At 42.8% G+C, this 24,661-nt stretch overlaps 1 protein-coding gene across 6 annotated transcripts in view; it reads left to right on the top strand.

Annotated features, from left to right (window-relative positions):
* Positions 1-24,661, top strand: part of DENND5B (DENN domain containing 5B) — an 89,273-nt gene that overhangs the window by 13,793 nt on the left and 50,819 nt on the right. For 4 of the 6 annotated variants that reach the window (XM_032445502.2, XM_085540872.1, XM_085540876.1 and 1 more), the window contains exons 2-3: positions 19,291-19,356; positions 23,966-24,075. In XM_032445502.2, coding sequence (XP_032301393.2) covers positions 19,291-19,356; positions 23,966-24,075 — 176 coding nt within the window. The remainder of the gene's footprint in view (positions 1-19,290; positions 19,357-23,965; positions 24,076-24,661) is intronic. The other 2 variants (XM_015866121.2, XM_015866103.2) reach the window with 1 other exon arrangement.

Raw genomic sequence — 24,661 nt, 5'->3', positions numbered from 1 at the left:
ATCAAACTTGCTACAGTGGTCGGTCATGCAAATCCTCTGTGAGTTTTCTTTTTGCGTGGTCTTTTTTGCCTTTTAGTCTTTCTATTAAATAACCCGTAAGTACCAGAAATGTTATTAGACATAATGCTGCCTTTAGTTGGTAGAGGCAATAAAGCTTTGCTACTGTCGGAGGAGAACTTCTCTTCTTTACTCAGTCAAATTTGCCAAACTGGAACAAGTCCCGGCATAACAGTTTCAGCCCCTGCCTCTGTTACTCAGCAGCATGCAGAGGTGAACAGAAATGCTGAGCAAACGCTGTGTGAACTGGAGAGTCAGCATTGGAATGCCTCCTTGACCTGGTGGTGACAGCGGGTCATTTCCTTCCCCTGAGTCAGTTTGGGACCTTTGGGCAGTGTCCAGCGCACAAAGACCAAGCTGTGCAGGCAGCAGGGGTTATTGCCCTTGCAGAACTTGTTGCTTGTGCTCAGTGCCACCCAGCTGGGTGCCTGTGCCAGCTGCTCTCTGATGAGCGTATCCCGTCTGATGCAAGCCTTCATGGAGCAGGAAAACTGAGATTACTCGCGAGCTGCCAGAGGAAGCAAGAGCGTTCACAGCCAGTTTCATAGGAGAGTTATTTGTATCAGGAAGAATAAGCGTATGATAGGGGAGTCTAAACGCTGAACTTTAATCCTGGTGTGCTATTGACTGGGTCTGGAGGAGCTTTATGTTCTATTTCTCTTGCAGTTTGCTGGGAATAATGTGTTATTTGTACAGGGCATCGAAGGCGTTCACTGTGAAAGCTGCAGTTATGTGCAGGCAGCTTCTGAGCTATTTCAGTGCTGAGCAGTTCCAGCCATCCTAGTGAGATGTAGGGGAATAACATCCTACCAATTTGGTTATTGTTTTAATTGGGAACGGGAGGAGCGACGTGCAAATGAATGCCTTCCATTTGAGCTCACTTGGAGCAGTGGATGCTGTTTTTGCTTGATAAACTTGATAAACCTAATCTGCTGTAACTGCGATTTCAATTGAAGGAAGATAAATTGAGGTGGAGAAGGAAATCTGAGGGCATAGACTCAAGCCTGAGCAGGAAGGCTGTTTTAATAGCCTTGTAAAATGCATGTTGCTTTTGTTTGGGATTAATGCCAGCTCTTCAAAGTTTCCAAGGTAAAAAGACAGAGATCTCAAGTTGATTAGGTATATTCAAATATGATATTTGAATATTTTTGAGATGTCTCTGAGAAATAAACCAACTTTAAATGGACAGACCAAGAAAGGCTTTGTTACTTCTGTGTGGAAGCAGGCAAGCTCTCCGCTTAGATTAGCATTTATGTTCTTAGTCCTACAGTTAGAGCTTTCTCATTGTGGCATCCAAATTACCGATTAGTCAGATGTGCTGACACAAAGGAGGAGTGTAATATAGGCATGGGAAGAGTGATGGCATCTGGCATATCTGTGAGCATAGCTGTGCCAGTGTGGGTGTGAGATTCCTGCCTAGATTAAAGGAAGTCTTGTGCTTCTATGGAATACAGAGGAAGTGATCTTAACTGCAGGGAATAGTGTTTGGAGGATGAAGAATAAGAGGCACTGTGCACAGCTCTCCTTTTAAATAACTTTATCACTGGGGCTTGGCTTTTGTTTGATGCATTGCATTAGAACAGCCAGGATGTATGGCTTGAAGTTAAGAAGCACACTAGGAACGGAGTACAGACTTGCACCATAAGAGCATAATGGCTGCTTGCATGTGGTTTTCCTGCACTGGATCTGGGAGTTAAGTAGATATAATAATCTTTTGCATGGGTGTCCAGTCAATAATTACTGAGAGCAAAGAATCCTCCCACGTTTACCGCCAGGGCCCTTGCAGATTAAAAACAGCGCAGTGATGTTTTATGACAGTTGGCAACTGATCCCAATGCTCCGCTCAGAGCCTCTTAAGTATATAATGCTATCAGAGTTGGCGCACTAGATACCTCCAAACTTCTCCACTTATGCCAAAGGTAAAAACTTTTGATTAGTTTCCTTGCTCTGTCCTTCAGTTCCATAATAGAAGGCTGTAAAAACAAAATCAGGTGTGTTCGTTTGATTTGTGTGTGCTTGCACACTCATAGTAAGTCAAGATGATGTAATGAGTTCCCTTGAGTCTCTGAATAGAAGACACACATTTTGAAGTCTATGAGGTAAAGAAGCAAAAAGACATATATGCTTCTGATAAAATGTGTGTAAGAGGGTGTGTTGAGAGAACTATAGGGATTACTTCATGTGTGAGTTCTAAAAGATAAACTGATGTTAAATCTCTGACAGGCCCAATCACAGTATTTCTTAAATAGATTCAGCATTCACAGTTTCTTGAGATGTGGCTCTGAAGCAGAGTCATTTACCATAAACTAATCCAGAAGACTTGGTTTTTGCTGTAGATGCACAAGGTCAGTTACATCTCTGTCCACCAAAATATTCAGTGGTCTTAGAAGCAATTGCTGGCTGACAGCTATGTCACCTTCCTTTTTGAAACACAGCTATGTTGCATAAGGTGGTCAATAGTAGTTGTTGCCATATGTTGTATGAGTATGCTGCTACTTCTTACCAGGCAGCCTCAACCTTCCATTGGAGTCAACTCACTAGGGCAATATCTAGTTTATCAGCATGTTTTGCGATCAAGTATGTAGACAGTTGTCAATAGGCCTTAAGCTTGAACTTGCCTATAGAAAATTCTTGGGAAAGCCTCAGAAGCCCTATAGGGACAACAAAAGTGAGTTTCTGGGTCCCATGTTAATATGAGTTTTTATGCTCCAGCTGGCATGTCATATGGGTAGAACTGGATGTTGCGTGGTTTCCAAAACAGCTGCTCCTGGACAACTCATTGGTGAAAAGATTACATATCTTTATGGTGTAAGTCAGTAAATGTTGCATGTGATCTTGTGGTTCATGTTCTAAAGTCATATCAGAGCTTTGTCTTTCAAGACAAAACCTTTTGGTTGTGTTGTAATGATGGCTGTAGCTCTACCAGGCTGCTGGAAAGAGTGCATTTTCCTAGAACAGGCTTGTTGTGGTAGGAAGAACCTGGCTGAATAAAAAGCTTTTGCGAGTTACATAAACTATTTGGTACATGGTGACACTGGTTAATGCAGCGCATTATGAAATATTAATATAGAACTTAAAATCTTGCTGTAAAAATGCTGGTTAAACTTTCATTAAAACAAGCATGGTTTAGGCACCTCATTAAAATGTTAGAGCTTGATGTGTGAGCTCAAGCAGGAGACAGTTATTCTGAATGCAAACGGAGTTTCCCCTGCCCTTTTCCTCTTTCAGAATAGGAGGGAGGAATCACCATGAAGTAACATATGACATTAACAGCACCAGTTACAGGAATCTGCCTGGCTTTAAGTCACTAGGTTCATAGCCATAGAAAGACTTGTCCTGCGATGTAAAAAGCAACTGTGCATCCCCTTCTGCTTGATGGGTCCCATAAACCACACTGACCCAGTGGAAACTGCAGAGCACAGGAGATGCTCCAGTTCTATAATGCAGTTACATGCTGAGGCTCACTGTGAGAGAAAGGACATTCCTGTCCCTGTTCCCAAGATTTGTTCCTGGGTATTATCCTGGTGCACACAGGCCAGGTATCTCATTTTGCAGCACTGAGCACATTCCTGCCAGATGGGTGCTTTCACCAGGGGGAAATACGGAATTTCACTCCCCTTATGAGGCATGTTGTGGCCATTTCACATATGTCCTGGCTTAGCCAGGCATTATGGCTCTGCTTTTCCAAAGCTCTCTCAGTGACGTGGAAGCACTGAAGTAATTAGTGTAGGATCTGATGGGTGTGTGAAGTGACCGGCTTCACAACACTGTGGAGCACCCTATATGCAGCCTGGGGGTCTGTGCCTGTGGTATGGGATTTCACTCACATGCTGTTGCATGCATCTATGAGGTGCTTGGACTTGCTCTTAGTTAGTTGGACTAATTCCTCAACAACGCAGGCAGCAGCAGTTGTTGGTGCTGTAGAACTGGTAGTCTCCTATACTTGATTCTCCAAGCTCATAATTAAGAATAAAAATAAACACTAAAAAAGATCACTAGCTTATTGCAGGGATGACTGTTCCAAAGCAATGAAGAGCCTCGGGCTGTTCAGGTGTAGGATTCTCATTGCAGTAGTTGCCTTGGTGTGAATTATTAATGCAGTAATGTCAAATAGCAGTGTATTATTGCACTGCCTCACAGTAACTTGTATGTAGAAGAGTGGGAGGGAGGGCAGAAATGAGCTGTATCCTTGGAGGAACTTGCTGGCTAAACATCTGGAAAACCCATGATTACCTCTTTGTAAGTCATTTCATGATAGGGTAGCTATAGGAACCATCTTTCAGAAAGAGGTTACTAAACATTTTTCATCATCCTGCGTTTGAGGGGTAGTTCTCACATGTTTCAGTCTTCTCTTCCATTCTCTTCTCTTCCATTCTCCTGTGTGCTATCATTTATTTTGGAAGGCTGGAGTCTCAAATGCTATTCACTATCCTTTTCCCCCCTTCTTTGCTGCTTCTTCTGAAGCAGTGCACCTCAAAGTCTTTTGTTCACTATTCAGTGAACACATTTATTTAAGTGAAACTTTAAACCTCTTTTGCCTATGAGGTGAAGGGCAGTCTGAACTATTTAAAGCCAGTGCTGGTTGCTTCTTTTTCCTCATATCCTCCCCATCCTCCAGGTGTTATTTTCTCATAAGAGACTGAAACCACCTCTGCAGCATCACTAGCGTACCGTGCAATGCAGTGGTACTTGTGGAGACTTGAACATTGCAATTAACTTGCAGATGTGTAACATGAAAAATTTATATGTGGATCTGAATGAAGCGGCGTTTACCATCTGTAGATAAAATAAGGACGGGGCTTTGCAATGATAATAGGACTCATCAGTCAAAATAAGTGTGAAAATCTCAAGCGGAGAAGTAAGAGATCCCTTTGTGAAGCTATTAGCAAAGTAAATCTGCTCAGATGGGCAGGTGCTTAAAACAAGACAGACATAGGAAATAAAATCTGAGGTTTTTCTCTTAAAACAAAGCTGAAACTGCTTCCAAACACAGCTAGAGGCTGCCTATTTCTAGCTGGAATAAACCTTGCTGGCAGACCTCTCATAGACTCCTGCTGACAACAGTATCACATTGAGTGCTGCAGGCTCAGGATGGGATATGAAGCATCTAAGTGATACAAGCCTGGGTCATCTTGGGTTTTCTCAATTCCAAACACTAATTCTGAAGCTCTGTGGCAATTAGGAGGAAGTTTTTCACACAGAGGGTGGTGACACACAGGAACAGGTTGCCCAAGGAGGTTATGGATGCCCCATCCCTGGAGGCATTCAAGGCCAGGCTGGATGTGGCTCTGGGCAGCCTGGTCTGCTGGTTGGTGACGCTGCAAATAGCAGGGGGTTGAAACCAGGTGTGATCATTGTGGTCCCCTTCAACCCAAGCTCCCGTCTTTCACGTCCACTTGCTTCTTGTAGAACAGCATCTTTTAAAACTGTTAAGGAATAACATGAACATGTCTCCAAAAAAAGCTTTCTGTTCAGTCTTACTGCTGTGTGATAAGTAACGGATGCCTTAGAGGAGCTGTTATCTTAATGTTATTTAGAACAAACGTGTAATTCTATCAGTATATTGTGCCTATGTACACATTTTCAGTCCATACGTTTTCATTTCACTCGCTCTTAAGTGCTCCTTTTAACACTGATAGTCTGCTTGAGGTCTGCGTTTGGTTGGTTAACTCTCACCCTGTAACTGGATTTCTTTCAAGATGGATGACTTGGTTTTGGTCCTATTTCCTTAAGGGAGGATGATGATCCAGAATTAAATAATTTCGTTCTTTGATGGATTAAGCAAAAGCACGGGCTATTAAATTTACTGCTCGGGTGGATGTGGCAGTGAAGTTGTCATGTTACTGAGGACCTTTGCTGTTCAGTCTCTCTGCTGTGCTTCGTTAAACAAAGCGACAGCTACCGGAAACATATGGTCTCAGTTTTTCATGGCACAGTATGTTAGGCAATTCATGATTTGTGTTTTTAACCTGTTTACAGAGCCCGGCTTTAGCAGGCTCTATCAATAGGGCTTGTTTGTTCTTGGGTGCCTCGTGTCAGGCTTCCCCTTGCCAATTTATTTGCTGGGCGCTGCGTCTGTTTACTCCACAGATGTCTGTCTCCTACAATATGATCCTACGGTTACTATTCAGATTGAGCTTTTTTTAGAGCCATTTGAATGCTTTTAATATTCAAGCCTGCTGCGTTCTCATAGCTTAACCTACCAGCTGAAGTGAAGGCTTTTATGAGACTCTTTACTGCTGTTTCCATGGTTATGCTAAAATAGACACCTGCTAAATGCAAGCCAGAAGGGCGCCGAAAATCTTCTAGTAACAGTCGCTGTCATTATTACAAGTTTGCAATTTCCAATTTATTCCTTCATTTCCTTTGCAATAGTTTCCCTTTAAGTGGAAGCATGTATTTCTGAGGATTAGCGGCTGCTGCCATTAGAAAACAGTAGTTAGAAAAAGACGAGGGAGACAGACCCCCTGGAAACAGGTTTTTGTTCTGCTTGCAAATGGATTTGTTTTGTTTTGATTTGGGTTTTTTGTGTTTTGTTTTTTTTTTTCCTGGGAGGAGTTCACTTTAATTGCAAAGTGCTCCTTGTGTGATTAGAAGAGATGGTTTGTATTCCTGGGTTGGCCGTAGGTGACTTGCACTCAGACTACAACCTCAAAGTACACGTTCCTATCGGATGGTAGGAGTAATGAGTGGGATGTTAACTGCTATTGTGGGGAAATAATACATATTTAAAGCAAACAACCAGCAGTTGCTCAAGCACTGGAACTAATGGAGCCTGGGTCTCCTGTGGCTTTGCCTTACGCATGATTGATTTTTGCCATTGGAGAATGAGTACAAGACATTTCTTGCAGCTGGGGCATTTTGTGGTGTTCCCTTCACATCATGCCTCTGGGGCAGGCTCACACAGCAGTGCTGGTGGAAGCAGTGCCCTCCTTCTCCCTCCCTGATCTTCACCCTACGCTCTCTGGAATGGACAGTGGGGCTTGGCATTTGCCCAGCATGGCTGTCTACTTCAGCCAATACAATCATGTGTCAGTTCACCACTACTGCTTGTTCCTCCCATGCATTGGAGAGTGGGATGAAGGGTCATGGGGTGTCTGTGGAGGGGTTAAGGATATGGCTAGCCATAAGATTGCTTAATGGGATGCTCAGGGTAATTAGAAATCTATATAAATAACACTTTAGGACCATTAAAACTAAAGAAAAAATATTTCAGCTGCTGTCTGGATATTTGAATTTGCCATGCTTTTTTTTGGGTTATTGTACAGAATAGATGAAAGGATTGTCACAAAAGATGAGCAGTAAAAATCAGATTATAGTCACATAGTGCGAGCTTTCATAGAATGGTTTGGGTTGGAAGGGACCTTTAAGATCATCCAGTTCCAACCCCCGTGCTACAGGCAGGGACACCTCCCCCTAGACCTGGTTGCTTAAAGCCTCATCCAGCCTGGCCTTGACTGTTTCCAGGGAGGAGGCATTCACAGACTTTTGGGCAACTTTTTCCAGTGTCTCATTCCCCTCACAGTAAAGTATTTTTACCTAATAGCTGGTCTAAATCTATCTTCTTCCAGTTTAAAGCCATTTCCCCTTCTCCTGTTGCTTCCTGCCCATATAAAAATTCCCTATAGGCCCCGTTCAGATACATAAGGTCCCCCTGGAGCCTTCTCTTCTCCAGGCTGAATAGCCCCAGCTCTCTCAGCCTGTCCTCATAGGGGAGGTGCTCCAGCCCTCCTTATCCAGCAAGCAGTCCATCCATCAAATCTATTTTTCTCCAATTTGGTGACCAGCATGTCATGCAGGACAGCGTCAAATGCTTTGCACAAGTCCAGGTAGATGGCATCAGTTGCTCCTTCTTCATCCACTGATGCTGTAGCTCTATCATAAAAGGCTGCTTAAGTTTGTCAGGCATTACTTTTCCTTGGAGAAGCTGCATTAGTTATCACCAATCTCCTCCTCTTTATTTTCCATGTACCTTTGTGGGGACTTAAGAGGATCTTGCCCTGATCTTGCCAGGCACAGAAGTGAGATTGACTGGCCTTTAGTTCCCTGGGTCTTTGTTTTTCCTCTTTTCAGTCAGTGGGATCTTTACCAGATTGCTATAACCTTTCAAATACGATGGATAGTGGTTTGGCATTTTCATCCTCCGGTTCCTTCATAAGCCTTGGATTGATCTCATCAGGTTCCATGGAGTTGTGCACCTTTGGGTTCTTAGGTGGTCTCAAACCCGATCTTCACTTACAGCAGCCAGATCTTCCTTCTCCATGTTTGCTTTCTGCAACTTGAGTGGAGTAGCTAGAGCCCTTGCCAGTGCCTTATCTTTCTCCATATCCATCGTGGCCAGGTCTCCAGTTTACCTCCAGAGAAGGGCCCACATCTTCCCTAACATTTCTTTAATCACTGATATACCTATAGAATTTCTTCTTGTTCCCTTTTATATCCCTGGCTAGATTTAATTGTCTAATTTAGCTTTCTTAACCTGATACCTGTCTGCTCAAACAACTTTTCTGCAGTCCTCTCAGGTAACCTGTTCCTGCTTACACTTCCTATAGACTTACTTTTAAAGTCTAAGTCCAGAAGCTCCTTGTCAATCCATGGAGACCTCCTGGCATTCTTGCCTGCCTTCTTTTTCCTTGGGAATGCACTGCTTCTGGGCTTGGAGGAGATGGTCCTTGAATACTGACCAGCTTTCTTGGGCCCTTCTTCCCTCCAGGTCTTTTTACCCCTGCTAAGCTGTACACTGAAGATTTCTCTCCTGAAGTCCAGAGTAGCAAGCTTGCTACACCCTCTTTGACACCCTAAGGATTTTGAACTCCATAGTCACTACAGCCAAGGCTGCCCTTGAACTTCACATTATTCATCAGCCTAATCAGTGAGGACAAGGTCCAGCATAGCACCTTTTCTTGTGGGTTCCTGTACTACTTGGAAGAGGGAGTTATCAACACATTCCAGGATCCTCTTCAATTTCTGGTGCACTGCAGTGCTGTCCCTCCAATGATACTGTGGTATACCCCATAAGGACCACGTTTTGTGAAAGCGAAGCTGTTCCTATCTGTTCATAGAGTGCCTCACCCTCTTGGTCTTCCTGATCAGGCAGCCTATAGCAGATCTCCCTACAATATCTCCTACCACTGCCTTCCCTTAATCCTTAAACCCGTAAGCTCTCTACCAGTTTCTCATCCATCTCTGGGTGGAGCTTCATGGCCTCCAGGTGGTCACTGATATAGAGGGAGACACCCCCTCCCCTTCTCCTCTGCTTTTCTTTGCCAAAGAGTTTATACCCATCTATTCCTGCATTCCAGTCATGAAAGTCATCCTACCGTGTATCAGTGATATCAGTGACATCACATCCCTGTAAGTGCAATCACACCTGCAACTCCTCCTGCTTTTTCCCCATGCTCCACCCACTGATGTATAGACACTTGAGTTGGGCTCCCATTGTGGCTGATTTACTGGCCTGTGGTCCTACTTCAGGCCCAGGGCATCCATTACCATTGTCAGCCTCAAAGGTGCTCCATGCCGTTCCCTTGGGCCCTGTCGCTGTCACACAGAGCAGAGCTCAGCGCTGCCCCTCTGCTCTCTGTGAGGAGCTGCAGCCTCCATCAGGCCTCCATCAGCTCCTCTGTGCTGGAAAGTGGTTGGTCATGTAGGGTGACGATCAGTTTCAAGGTGACTTTTGCAACTCTGTCATAGGGAGTTGTGTGGCAAATTGATTGCAAGAAGTTCATTTCACCCTCTGTTTTCCTTTTCTTGGCAGTATTTCAGTGTGAGTTGGTTACTGGGATGATTAACTACCAGTCTGTATCTCTGGGAACCTTGTCATGATATCGAGAACCCTGCTTTGTCCTGTAAGGGGTACCTGTGGGTACCTATATGAAAGGAGGATGCTTTAAGATAGCTGCCAAAATCCTTCAGACATGCGTTATATTTATTCTTAATAAAATAGAAGAAAGCACTAGTTCTTTAGTCAAGGCGCTGCAGTTGCTTTAAAGCTTCAGTGCTATACCTGTGTACCGTGAAGGTACGTCATATTACTTTCTTGGAACACTGCAGGTGACAGTAAGCCTAAATAAGGAATGTCCTTCCCTTGTTGCCCTTGGTTGCTGGGGTCTCCTTTCTTCATGTTGGCTAGACATATCGCTTGGGAGATACCACCCAGAGCCTGCTCCACAGCTATCTGTGTGCCAGTCTCTGCTCTCAAGCTGTTACTTAAGCTTGAGGCCAAAGGATGAGTTCCTTAACAAATCCATAAACCCCCAATCAGTGATCTGCCAACTCTGGAAGTGCCAAAGCCAGGCTTTTCATCTATATATAGAAGAAAAATTTTATGATGCTGAATCCACTTTGGGAAATGGGTTTGAAGATTTTCAAAGGCCAGAGAGCTCAGCACTCTTACTTTTGCATTAAGTTCATTTTTCTGAGAGCCTGAGAAATACCGGCTGTGCTGAAAATAAGTCTGTGAATGCAGCTTATGTTCAAGTGTTGACTCTGTGTGTGCGCTGCCTCTGGGCAGATGATGTGATTCATGTCAAGAGGTTTGTGCTTCATTCTGCAATCTGAGGCAATGCTTCAGATCAAATCAATAGATCACTTCTGAGCAGTAAATCTTCCGAACAGGATACCTTCTGCATCTTAAAAGCAAGCGCTGTAGCACTATAGCTTGCAGATACTTCATGATAACCTACTGACAAGGGCCTCTTATTTCAGAAGCTTTGGTAACTTTGTAAGCTTTTTGTAGAGTATCTTTGAAATGAGTGAGTGTCTTCTGCATGTGAAGAGTAAGGCCATAGTAGCCCAAAGCTCTCCCGAAGGAGAGGAACAGGTATATGTGTGCCTAAGTGATGACAGAAACCTCTCTTCAGACTGCTGTTATTCAAACCTCTTGCTATCCAGACAACTTCTACAGCTAAGCAAAACACTGTTTTAGACAAACCTGAAAATAGGCAGATGAGGAAGAAATAAGCACCTGTAAAAATAAATAAATAAAGACTAGATTTCTTCTCTTCAGAAATCTTTCTCAACTCTTCTTCCTTTTCCTATTTCCAAACCAAAAGTAGTAATGATTTATGTGAGCCTTCACTTACTGCTTCTCTCAGTTTTAATGCATCCTAATTTCAGTGATGTTCTGTGATCTGAACAGTAGATTGCCATTCTGAGTAGTTTTGCACCTCAGGATGATCCATCCTCAAATACGTACCAGAATGACTTCAGAAAGCATGTTGAGCTTCTTTCTCATTGGAAACCGTCTGGAGATGTCTGTGTACTTGATCAACTATATATTGCTGTCCAATATAATATAGGCATCGTAAGTTGTCTGGATAAATACAGATTGATTCCAGTCTTTCAGCACAGAATAGGAGAAAGAAGTAGTGAGAGCATGGAAACTGTGGGACTTGTAGAGACTGGAGGCTTCTCTCCTACTAGAGCTGGAACGTTCAGTAATAATAATAAGAATTACTAAATGCTCCAGATAAAGTGTGTGCTCTGTCACTCAGTTGCTGGAAACTGAGAGCATTCTGCTCATCATTCAAATAATCTTTCTTTAAACCCCTTACTTTACTAGGCTGGGGTGGAGTATGCTTTACATGAAGTTTATACTTCATTCTTGGCTTGTTCAATTTGAGGCACTGGGGCCTTACAGTTGCATCTCACACCTTTATAACAGGTTGGCATCGCTGGCTCCTAGGATTTGCTCTGTCCTTCTGTCTCATGCTGGGCTAATTTAGCCTCATCTTGGTAAACAAGAAAACGGTTCTTATTCAACAGATTTGAGCTGGAGTGACTGCAGCTGTCGTCTGGCCTGTGCGCAAACCAATTTTGTTCATTCCCTTGCCTGGCAGGAAGCCTGCACCAGAATTGTGTCGGGACTAATCAGCATTAAACCAATGTCAGGAGGGCTGCCCTGTAGCAAGGCGGGAGCAGTGGGGCTGTTCAGGAAGGATTAGCCTAAGTCCTGCCTGGGATGCAGCTGGGCAAAGAAGGGCACAGAGACTGTATGCAGTGTTTGTCTTGGGTCTTGTGAGAGTCCCTATAGCCAACTGCCACAACAGTGAGCGTTGCACTGAGGAGTCAGTGTGATGTGTTGTTCCACACAACCACAAATAGGAAAGCAGTGGACAGCACAGTGCCTGTGGAATTGCATGCCCAAGGAGTAGTGGTGGAACCTCTGAGCATGCTGGGCTTCCTTCCCCTGGAGAGGCAAGGCAGGGAAATGACACAGCTCACTGTGTGGTCTCAGCCCTCAGTTCCTGTCCCTTGCAGTTATATGTCTATGTTTTGGATAATATTGTACCTAAAATCATCCATCTTCCACTCATAGCCTGTTAGGGGCCTGTCTGTCTGTTAATCAGTTCTGTATCTGCCATCCCTTCTCTATTAATTGTTCAACCACATAAAATTGATCTGCTGTTGTATTATTCAGAGCAGGCACAGACCTGCTGTAATTGCCTTTTAGTCCTCCTAAACTCCTAGGTAGATCTGCATCTGCCTGAATTTGTGTATCAGCATTGTTTTCTAGTACAGAGCTAAGCCCAAATGAACTTTTGAACCTTGTCCCTGACACGTTAAGTGCGTTGTCGCTATTTAGGAGGCTGATTTAGACAGAGCAGGCAGACCTTCTGGCCTAAGATGCTCCAATTAATTATAAGCTATGCAACATAGGAAATCCTGCTCCTTAGAGAAAAATCATTATTGGTGAACTTGCCTCGGATGAGCAGAGACAGAGGAAGAAAACAGCTTTCAGAGCACTGTCACTGCTAGAAAAATCCTTCAGGCTATAGTGAAGAAGGGGCCAACATACCCAGCTTTGTGCATACATGAGATGGCAGCTTTGTGGTCATAGTGAGAACGTGTTTGTGGTGGGTGTGGGGGTGTGTACAAGATGTCATGCTTTGTTACCAAACCTCACGTAGTCTGTCTGCTCTGCTGAGGTCTCCTTGGGTGTGGGTTATTAGCTGGACAGATGATGCTATTCTTGTACTTCGCCAGAGGTGAGCAAGAGGGAACTTGGATGGTGTGGGAGCTCTGCAGAACTGTGGGGCAGAGTCTGGCCTGGGCTGGACCTGGTCCCTCTTCACTCCTATTTCCCATGCAGCAGAACCTAACTGTTCTGTGCAGAATATGCCTCCTCCCTCTTGTTCCTTCTTCTTTCTCTTACAGTGACATCTTGACTGCTTTGCTCATGCTAATCCTGTCTCACTTTTTTCCCTGACAAAAATGATAGAGAACTGCTGTTTAAAAAAAGGGAGGGCCAGTAGCAGAAATTCCTTTTTTGTTTTTCTTCTCTCAAGTCTTTCAGACCGGTGTTTTTTCTGAACGAACAGCTACTTTTTCACAGTCTGTATCGGCCACTGGACCTTCAGAAATGACTTTCCCAAATGCGATGTTACACATAGATGCTGGGAGCCTGTTTCTCATGTATAACCATATGCCATATGCTCTGCTGGCAGCCAGGAACGTCAGGCTGCTGCCCTGAAATCACCACCTCTTGCCATTTCTGATGCAGGTTTGCCCCTGTGCTTTTTAATTCAAGCCATTTGACAAGTCTGGGCCCCCCTTCCTGCGGGAGCACAGATGGCAGCTAAAGGGGTGCTGGAACTAACTCTCTCCTACCTCTCTGGTGACAAACTGAATTGCTGGAGAGAGAGATGGTTAATGCTGGGGCCTGGGGTTCAGCCTGCCAGCAATCTTCATCCCTGTCCCTTCCCTGGGTATCCTGTTGCTGGATCAGCTCACCGTTGCCCTTCCCCATTGGAGGTGCCCGACCTGGTGACATTGCATAGCCATGTGAGTCTGGATTTTATCTGGGTAGGGCAATTGCCCTTTGTGCTGGGCTGGAGTAGGAGCTGGACCTGTGTGGGGCTGCAGTTTTGCTGCCATAAAGTCTGATGCACTACGGGCCGCATCAGAAGCCATTGTCTCTTTAAAGGAAGCAACGGGTGAGCAGGGGATGTGGGATGGTGCCATCACAGGGTTTTCACAGGTTCCCCTTGCTGCTCAGGGGAAGCATTCCTGCCAATAGGTGAAGCCAGGCTGAGTGCTAGCATACAGCTGGGCCCAGTGTGGTGTGGGAGCTCCACTGTGGGCAGGTACCACAGGGCCTATCATAGTGCCTGGACACACACACCAGAGAGCATAGGTGGCCAAAGGATGTGTCCTAGCCTTTGGAGAATGGTTAGTTTGGGAAGGGGTTAACCAGAAGCCCCAGCAGAACTAATTCTATATCTGGCTTAAAACTACCTGGTTTCTCAGGCTGTTTATAAATAGATACTGTGATGCCACAGAACACAGATTCGGGTTGAAGTTTCACATTTCTGTATTAAAATGTCATATTCAGGCTGTCATGCCAGTATAATCACAGAATAAACCTTGCTGAATTCAAAGCTCTGGACAGTCTTACTTTAAGAAGCAGTGAGTGGCTTCTTATAGGAAAAAAAAAAATAAAGAAAAAAAATGTGGTTCTGGTGCTTTGTTGTTTTGGTTTATCAATAAGCTCCTTTTGGTTTCAGAGGGGGGTTCTGTTCCCCACATTCACTGCTTGTTTTCATGATGACTTGAAGAGCAGCCCCTGGGCTGATTCTCTGTGTACATGTGAGGTGCTTGAAATATTCATTGCAGCTCTTGGTAACCTAATATTAGTCAGTCATCTTACTGTCCTTTTCAGGACGTTGTTTTCAGCCTGATAACAACAGTGCAAGCTCTATGTAAACAAATATCCAGTAACACTTGTGCTCAGCTATCCTCTCGTCTACATAACTGCTGAGATCTGCATCACTTGTTGTCGCAATTACTTACAGTTTGTGGCTTTTCCCATGCGTGCGCTTCCTATGTAGGTATCCCCCCAAGAAAGGAATTGTTTCCTTAATGTAAATATTTAATGCAGCGCACACTTGCTTGTTAAGCTTTTCGCAGAGGAGGTATCCGTCAGGGATGGTCTTGGTGTATCTGCGTGTTACAGAGTTAATCACCAGAAACTTGTCAGGCCCTGGAGAGAGATGCAGATGCCCACGTCTCTTTCATCTGTCATGTGTGTATCCTGTTTGATTTGAAACAGGAACTATAGTCCCTTGGGAGCAACACAGGCTCATGTGCTACCACAGAACTGTGAGGAAGTAGAGACAGCTGAGTCCAGGTTTTAGGACTACCATCTCTGTTGTTGTGTAGGTTTATGTGTGCTATGGGGCATGTAAGTAGGGGATGAAACCCATCCTTATGCACCATAAACGACCCTCTTCTGTCTTAATCAAAGGAATAACTTCTCCCACCATTCAAAAGGATGATGCTCTTGTTTTCTATAACTGGATGCTTAGTTTTAGTTGTCCCATGTTGTCCCACCAAGAAGTGCCACCCTTGTTTTCAGTCACATTGCTATACCCACACATTCTGTTAATCCTCTTGTCTTTTGTATGTACTTCCCTTCATTTATGGAACATCACCAAGATGTCAGTATGTTCACAGAGACCATAAGTGTGAAGTGTGTTTAACTCTGATGCAGTCCATGCCTGATCCAGCCTTGATATGCTTAGTATGAATTGCTTATACTTATATTAATTATATATATGTATATACTGAAACAGTTACAGAGCACTCCAAACAGCATGGCACAGCTTACGCCATTACACAAAACATTGTTTGACTCCTCCTTCAAGGCTCCACTGGCTCTTCTCGAGCACTTTTTAGGCCAGGAAATGATCATGGTTCCCTTTTGCAATTCTACATGGTCTTTTTACATTCAGAAAGGTAAAGAAAAAAAAAAATCAAGACTTCCCAGAAACTTGTACTGTTTTTCCATGGGTGTCTACATTTACATCAGAGCAGCAGTGGAAATTTGGGGGGAGAGGGAGCAAGACTCTGTTTTACATCATTGGGTCTTGGCAAAGGAGAGATTCGTAAGACGTAGTGCTCTTTTCACAGACTCCTTTGACTCAGCCTTCATTCCTTAAGAGACTTTCCTGGTGACAGTGGAAGATTTATCCCAAAGTCTATGGCTGGGTTCTTGGGAAAGCAAATAACCTCAAAAATGTATAGAGCTCTGCTGCAACGCAGGGGAGGAGGAGGAATCTCCATCTAGCTAGTCATGGTTTACTTAAGGCATACAGAACATCTTTCATGTGGCTTGGATGTGTGATTGCTGTGCACTGATACCTTTTGAACAATCCCTTTTGTGTAAACTCACTGGCAGCAGCATGATCTTCAAACAGTTTCTAAGCGCAGGTGGTTTTGACCAAGGCCTGTAGGATCTTGCAAAGTTGACTGTGGCAGAAGAGGCATTTAAATTGAAGACTTGCAAGGACTTCTTTCTTTCAGTCTGATGATGTTTGTTCTTTACAATGTTCCAGCATTTTTAGTTGACAAAACTCAACTGGTTTTTCATTGTTGTTGTTTTTCAGGAGCTATTAAGAGCTGTGTCACCCAGCACCTTGTTGTAGACACTTTGTTCCTTTCATGTCAGTTCTGCCCTCAGTAGAAGCATTTGCAGCAATACACTGATCTGCAATTACTGTAATACAGATGAGAGCATTCTCCAAATTGTAGTGGTTTCTTGGGCAGCTCTTAAATAGAAGCATCAGCTGCAAAGGAGCCGTACGGCTGTTTGGGCAGCGGGACCTTGTCTGCCCATGCCTTCATTCTTGCTCATCACTCCTCCGTACAGAAGTTCTGATATCTTCATGCCTTGCCTGCGGGCACTTGTGATTTTTCAGTATGTACAAAGACTTCTGTCTCTTTCTAAAACGATTCAGTTGTTGAAAACTGGCAGAAGACCGGCCATGGAGGCTGTTATAAGGACAATTATCTGTTGGCAGAAGCTTAAACAGCAGTTTCTCAAACAAGGTCAGTTTGTGCTACATAAAAGAGCATTTCTATTCAGTGTCGATGAAAGAGCTTTCTTGATGACAAGAAGCAAAGATATTGCTCTGCTAGAACCTCTTCCCATCAATAACACATATAACTAAATTTTCCTAAAGCAGCCCTTCAGAAGCTGTAACCCTTTCCTTGTAAAGGCCATGGGTAGTGAACTTACTCCATGTCTTCTCTGCACCCACCTCTTGCCCCACCAGTTCAAAGCAGCAGTGCCTGTTGCCCAGTGCATCTGCTACATCATTAAGTTTGTGTGAGATGTGTAAGAAGAAAGATGATATAGAGCATAATTCTGAACAGTGCAGAGGTGAATTTCAGAGCTGCTGGACCAGCCTCTTCCTTCTCTGTTTCTATCGGTGTTGATTAGTGCTGAGAATGGTGCAGGACAAATTAAGCTTCTTTCTTTTTTTGTACTGATTTGCAAGCCGAGCTTAATTACTCTGACAGAAGGTGTTATCGTGAAGTTATTCACACTGTGGTGCTGAGTAAGTGCAGCTTTTGTGAGATTGCTTCTGCCTTCAGGTAATGAAACACCTGAGATTTGCCACCCTGAGGTGTAAAGGGGGACAAATACTGATATGTGATGCTCTGAAACTAACCAAAAATCCAGCAGGAGTTTTTGCTGAGGTTGTTTTCTCCATTAATACAGATGCTCACTCACTCCATATCAAGAATACAAAATGAACAGGAGATCCGAGTAAATAAAAATGCAATAAAAATAAGTGTGCCACTTGTTGTATATGAGGATAGACCAGACAGGCCTGAAATGTAACTAACTCCCTCTGTTTAGAAGTGTAGGTCCAAATTTACACCCCATCCACTGTTTCTTATTAATCAGCTCCAGCCACTGGGAGTAGATGCCGGTTGTATAGTCATGCTGTGCCTCCATATGTATTTATTGAATTCCCTTCAACACACTGAAAAAAAAAAAAAAAAAAAAAAAAAGATGGCATAATCTAAGCCATGATTATTTGAATTGGACAGATTATGATGCAATTTTATGCAAACCATCATTCAAGCAAAATGTCTAACTCATACTGGTTTTCTGGTGTAGTGGGATGCATCTTGCCTGCTGGCAGCTGGGACTGTGGCTGTTTTAAGAAGCTGGCAGTGCTGGTGCTGTACAATATGTAGGCAGATAGTAAGTATCTTAATCAAGGCCAGAAGAGAAGGGGTGGCTGCAAAAAAGCAGTAGGCAATTTCTTGTTTTGTTTCCTTCAGTTTCAATATCTGTGCTACTGTTCTGGTTCAAACAGTTCAAAAGTAGACCAGAAAAGTATAAGGTGCCTGGGATGGAAGACATCATCCTGCAGATATGAATGTGGGTTATTTGTATATATTTCATGAAGAAACAAACACATAAAAATTCCTAAAACACAAATCCACATCTATGTATTGAAATTATTTCTGGTGCCCTCTATAGAGGCTGCTTTCCAGAAAATTAAGGCTCGACAGAGTGATCTGGGTCCTTTGAACTGTTGCCTGGATTAACAGCTCGAGTGGAAGGCAGCAGTGGAAATCACTCTGAATTTACACCTAGAAATGGAACGAGCAGAGAGGTCAATGGCATTTCAGCTTAGATTTATTTTTATGTATTGAAGCGAATATTAAAGTTGAGGGGGATTACAGATTGCCTTTGAGTAGTTTGAGACTTTGCTTGATGAAAGAGCACTACGGCGGCTGTGAAAATGTTCTTGATTTGCTGCGGGAGAGGAGTAAAACAGCTGGGAGAAACCTCAGAGAGATGTGCTAGGACACCCTTTTTGGTTATCATTACAAGTGCTTGTTGGGGTAAATGTAGCTACAGGAGACTAAAACCACTCATCCAAGTTACATAGGGCACATTTATTCAAAACTTCATCTATAAGCACCCTAATAATTCTATTCAAAATTTCCATCTTGCGGTAGATCACTTACAGAGCCCTGAAAATGTCACCCAGGCTATATTGATGATGTAACTATGCAGTTAGCAGTATTATACTGTAGAAAACCTCTTGGCTTTAGTTCTACACCAGTTAAATAACTTTTTTTTCCTCCCCATGCTCTGGAATGACTTAATGTAGGAGCAAAGCAGCCTTTCATACTAGGGAAACTATATGACAGCATGCTGTTCAGAGTGCTTAGAATTTAATCTCGTTACTAATTTTGACAGGCATTTCTACAATTACTTTCAGCGTGTTCAACAGCCTTGTAGTGAAACAATCACTGAGTTTATGTTTGTTACATGTATTTATCCTTTGTCAGTAGTGGGGGAAAGAGAGGTTGTGAAGGGGCCTGTTTGCCCGTGTCACCTATTTTTATTTCTTTTTTCCTCCAGTAGACTTGTATGTCTTTCACGTTGCTCACACTTGCTTTTTTATCTCTCTTTATGTCATGTAGTCTTGTACAAATGGCTAGAAGCAGATCTCCATGGCAAGAGCTCAGATACTGCAAACAAAGCCTCAGGTAAACAGGGGTGAAGGACAAAGAAATCAACAGGCCCTCTGTGTCTCTTTACTTTCCATCTTCCTTTGAATCAAATTAAGGATCAGAGCTTAAAAACCAAAATGCTGGCCTTTCTCACCTTTTTACCTAACTCAAATCGATATCTGGTAAATTTTGTTCTTTTCCTTGAAGCTCTCTTGGCAGATGTGCTTCCCCTCTCCCAAGAAATGCCACTAGTGGTGTCAGGAACACCCACAATACACAGCCTGCTATGTCTTCCTGCTTAAATATGACCCATCAGTTCCTTGAAATATCGACGTGCAGGAGTTTTACTAGGTAGGATATACCCTGCTCACACCCTCACCACGACATAAATAGGTGAAGCCACCGCCATTTTACAGACAACAGCTGCCTGCTGAATAAACCCAGATTAAAACATTTTGAAACAAAAACTGTTCAGGTTGTCTTGTCACCGTCCTCTTCATATCATCTCCTTCCTCCACTGCAAGATGATAAGAATATGTGGTAGGAGGGAGTAATGGGAGACTGTGCCTTTGAGTTCATGTCCTTGAATACTGAGTAGCTAACTACTGCTGCCCTGGTATAAGGGTGAGGCACAAAAGAAGAGCAGCAGAGCACGATTTCTGTGCTGCTCGAAATAACTGATTCCTGAACCTGACAATTAGCACTGTTATTCCTGTCCTCACGTTGTCCCCACCTGCATGCTGTATATTGCTTGCTTCTCATGCAGGGTCACGCAGTTATCCAATAAGTTCAGCCTGCAGGGAAAACATATCTGGATGTGCTGAACACTTTTAATTAGGAATAGCTATCAAAGAGGTTGTCACCATGATGTACAGAACTGTGCACGTTTGTGCTCCCAGTACATTCCTCTAAAGGAGTAAAAGATATTTTTATTCTGGTGTACATAAGCATTCCTGTCCACGTTCCAGAGCCAGTAAGGACCAGCAGATAGTACACGTTCCCTGGGCCAGACGGTGTGGGTGGAGGATGCCTTTGCATTTGTAGTATGTATTTTTGTATGCCTCTGTAGTGGCTTTAAAACTTAACATTACTGAATTTTTAGAACTGATTGCTTTTAAGGTAAGGTGCACGTCCCATTACGTAACACACCATATCCAATTGAAACTCAATGTGAATCTGACACAATTCACGGGATTTTGGGAAATACTTCACTTGATTTTTTTGAAAGCATCCTGGAGGTGAAAAGGATTCTCTTGAAAACCAGCTTCTTAACTTGCCTCTGGAAAGCTACTTACCAAGCTGTGCTGCTTGCATGAATGGGTAGCACACATCAAACACAGTGTTACCGTCTGTATTCACAGTACTGTTATCTGGCCGTTAATATTTTAGAATATGGATTCAATTCACATTTGATACTTGCTTCATTTTTAATGTGCCCTGCTAAATCCTCTTTTGGAAGCTAGCAAGCACGCACTTAAAAAAAAAAACCAAAGTAGATTTAATGAAAATTCACTGTTATCCTACAGCTTCTTAGGGCTGAAGGAATTTTTCTTGCCACGTGACTCCTCGATTCAGACCCGAGGGAGGTGACAATGCATCACGTAACATACCCTTCAGTCCAGGCTCCTTCTCGTGTTTGCCAAGAAGGTTTTGCTCTCTGTGGTTCCCCTCTAGCTCCTTCTCAGCGTGTTCATGCCTCTTACCTTGTGTCAATGAGAGTGGCTTGGCCGAATGACAATGCTTCACCCTGATGTGCGGGCTGCTTTCTGTCACACCTTTGTGCTGTTTCTGTCCTAAATTATTTTTCTTCTGTGAAAGTTTATCCTGCCTGGCTTCCCAGGGGCAGCTTTGTTTGGAGGGTGCAGTGCTGTGTCTCTTCTAAGTAATGACCAGTTGATTCCCTCTGGTGTGGCTTCATGGCTCTTCTCTTGTCGTGATCACTGATAGAGAAAATAGTGATTTGTGTGTGTTTAATCATTAGTTTAATTTAAATACTTATATATTTATCTTTAGTAGTAAAATGCAAACCCTGAAGGGACCCTACAAAGGTAAGTTATTTGTGTCTTTTAATTTCCTGGATAAAATGAATCCATGTTGTCAGCCTACTAGAAGATTGTCACTGGATGTTTTTGGAAAGCTGGATTCCAGAAAGTAATGCTCACGCTTCACAAACAGAATGTTTTAGACCTCTCTGACATCTAAAGAACAATGCAAGTATTTGCAGCAACATACAAATTATTGGTCTTTTCCATAAGCTGATTAAAAACCTCAGTTATTCTCAATTATTTTGGGTTACTGGCAAGTATGCCTTGTTCCTGTTCAGATGTTCCACACAGACAGAGAGGTTTACAGGGAAATTCAGTCTGATTTGGAAATAGGTACAGCTTTATCTGTTGCAGTTAGTACTTGAGCCCCCAAACCAGGAGAGGAGGGTATTTTTCTCTACAGGAGCCTTCAGGATCACTTCTCAAAGCATTTTGAGCGATCTGTTGTTCTTCAACCAGTGTCCGATTAGCATCAGATAAGATTACTTCACTAGTATTTATTTTAGTCATGAAAAAGGGAGCCTTTAAAGAAATGTGACCTTCAGCACCAGAAAATGTAATGAAGTCATCCAGATGCTCTTCAGAATTTCAGCAGAAGCAGCCAAGCACATTTAGCATGAGGTAATCTGCCTTTCTGCCCATTCACAGCTGTAAAGTAAACAGCATCAAGCACATGAGGAAGATTGAAAACCTAATTAGAAAATAACTTAATGCGTATTTATTTGGTTTAGCGTGCACATTAATTATGTTTTTTTCCTAAAAATAAAAAATAGTTCCAAATGTTTTTAAGAGCATAAAACTGGACAGAGAATTTTTTGCTGGAATTTTTATCTGAAACTTCAGGAATCGGCAGATAACGCTGTGTCTTTTAGTCCAGTGTCTCAGCAAAGAACTTCTGGATCAAAGCGAGAGGTTGTTCTACTGATGTGTTGTGTAATAGAGTGGTAGTCTCTGGTTTTGCATACTTCAGTCATAGTCCTGTAACAGCATGCAGAACATCTTTTCAAGGTTTACATTTCAAGCTGCTATAGATGTTTGTCCAACTTGGAAAACATGGTGAGCTAATCAGCTAAACACTGACTTGCTTTTCATTTGGTAGAGGTTAGCTGATGCCTCTGGTTTTCTTCACTTCTGTGATCCATAAACTTTTAGTGGGTTTAGGGGTTTCCTTGAGCGATTCGAGAAGCAGACTGGATTCCCATGTCATTGCTCCTCACACCTCACCATTCGCAGCTATTCCTGCCCCAGGATATGTGCAGTGCTGACTCATCTTGGAGCATTTTTCCTCTCAGGCAGAAAATATCCTTGTAGAAGCGTATTTTTCCTCCTATTTTTATCCACAAAAATAAAGAGAAACTTGCACTGCTAGAAAAAAAAATAAACTTTGAAAGCTCTATTTTATATGACAAATGGTTTACAACTCTCTTAAAACTTTGCAACTTTGCCAGTATAATTATTGTCTTGTGAATTACAGTGGTGTATTTCTCCATTGTGTGTCCCTCAATTATCAGTCGATCCTAAGCTCCTCAAAAGAAAGATTGAGAAGCCGTACTTGCAAATAGCTGTTGAATTAATACCGACTCATAGCTTCCTTACATTTGTTTTTTAAGTAGAAGGAGAAATTAAAATATTTTTATTTTTAGGGAAAATTAATTCTATTTCAGTAATAGATTATATTTTAAAAAGTATCTAAGTAACACAGAGAAGTCTCCATAAGGTACCTATGAGTGCAAAGTTGGCTACAGTGAAAACATTTCACATTTTGAACTCAAGGTTTTCAGCTTATTCTCCTCTCTCAGGTGAGAATGGAACCAAAGAGGGAAGATCTACCCATAGTCTTTAAAGCAAGAAGCCTTAAATTAGTAGCCTGGTATCTAAAAAAGCACCATATATAGTAGTAGAATTCACAGATTATTTCCTATTTTAGCTTCAGTGTAGCACAGTGTAGACTCTGAAGTGGTGGAAACTCCACTGGCAATATCACCTTGACATACACCCTTTGTATGCTGATAACTGGATGTGTATCTGCTTGAAGTTTAATGTCAGTCTTCCTCTTTGTACTTTCTGAAGTCCATCTGTGGAAAAGGTCTGTCCTTGAAACTCAACGTAGAAAAAATAAATGTTTAATCTTCATGCAAGACTTGTGATATAAATAATAATCCATATTGAAGCCTTAAATTATTTGTGATAGCTGCAAGGTGCTCGTGTGTTTTATTGATTCTAAGATGGTTTCTTACAAACTGGAGAGAAAATACTGTTTCGGCATTTAAGTAAAGCCATCTCATGCTGCTAAATCTATAGAGAAAGATGAAGATTTGGTTAATGGTAGTGTCTTTTTCCATAAAACTCCAGCAATATCTTTTCTCCTAGCAATACACTGTTATGCAGTAAATACTGAGCTAGAAGCTATACACTGAAACTATACTAAGATTTTGTGGGAAAGGAAGGTAAGGTTACACTGAATGTGAATCTTTGTTTCTCCTTCAGAAGTACATTTTCACGTACACAAAAGAAATGAAGTGAATGAAAGCTACCCAGGTCATCTCTCTATGAAGCCTCGCTGTTGTCCCAAGTCATTATTTCTTCATTTTTTTTCGTAGGAGAGAATTTCGATCAGAGTCCTTTAAGAAGAACCTTCAAGTCCAAGGTTTTGGCCCATTATCCTCAGAACATTGAGTGGAACCCCTTTGACCAGGATGCTGTCAACATGGTAGGTAAAGAAATTCTCTTCTCAAGCTGTTTCCTGACATCTTCAACTCTAAAATGGTTCCTGGGTTGTTTACAACAGAGCAGTCATACTGGGTTTGGATGTTTCCAAAATCAGCAAAGCACGTGTTAAGACTGTCTCCTGACAAAGGCAACAAATTATTGTCATTTCACTGAATCACAGAATGTTTGGGCTTGGAAAGGATCTCAAGGATCATCACGTTCCAGCTCCCTTGCCATAAGCAAGGTTGCCAACTGCTGGGTCAAGCACTAGATCAGATTGCCCAGAGCCCCATCCAGCCTGGCCTTAAATGTCAGAGCAAGAGGTAGACACTGAGAGCTGGCACAATGGCACTGCAGTCATGTGTAGAAAGGCAGAGAAGAGCCTGAGGCCAGTATCAATCACTCTGCCTACTGACAGCTGGGAATTTCTGTTCTCCGCTTCCAAATGTGCTCTGATGGAGATGGTGTGATATTTGGGTTGGTCTCCGTACTACTCTGCATACACAGAAGGCACAGAGCAATCAGAGCAATGCTTGACATGCACAGTTGGGATGATAATAACTGCTGAGGCTATTTCTGCCTTATAG

This window comes from Coturnix japonica, chromosome 1 (genome assembly GCF_054131305.1).
Source record: "Coturnix japonica strain WE chromosome 1, WE-NBRP24, whole genome shotgun sequence".
Classification (NCBI taxonomy): Eukaryota; Metazoa; Chordata; class Aves; order Galliformes; family Phasianidae; genus Coturnix; species Coturnix japonica.
This window is presented reverse-complemented; position numbering and strand designations above follow the sequence as displayed.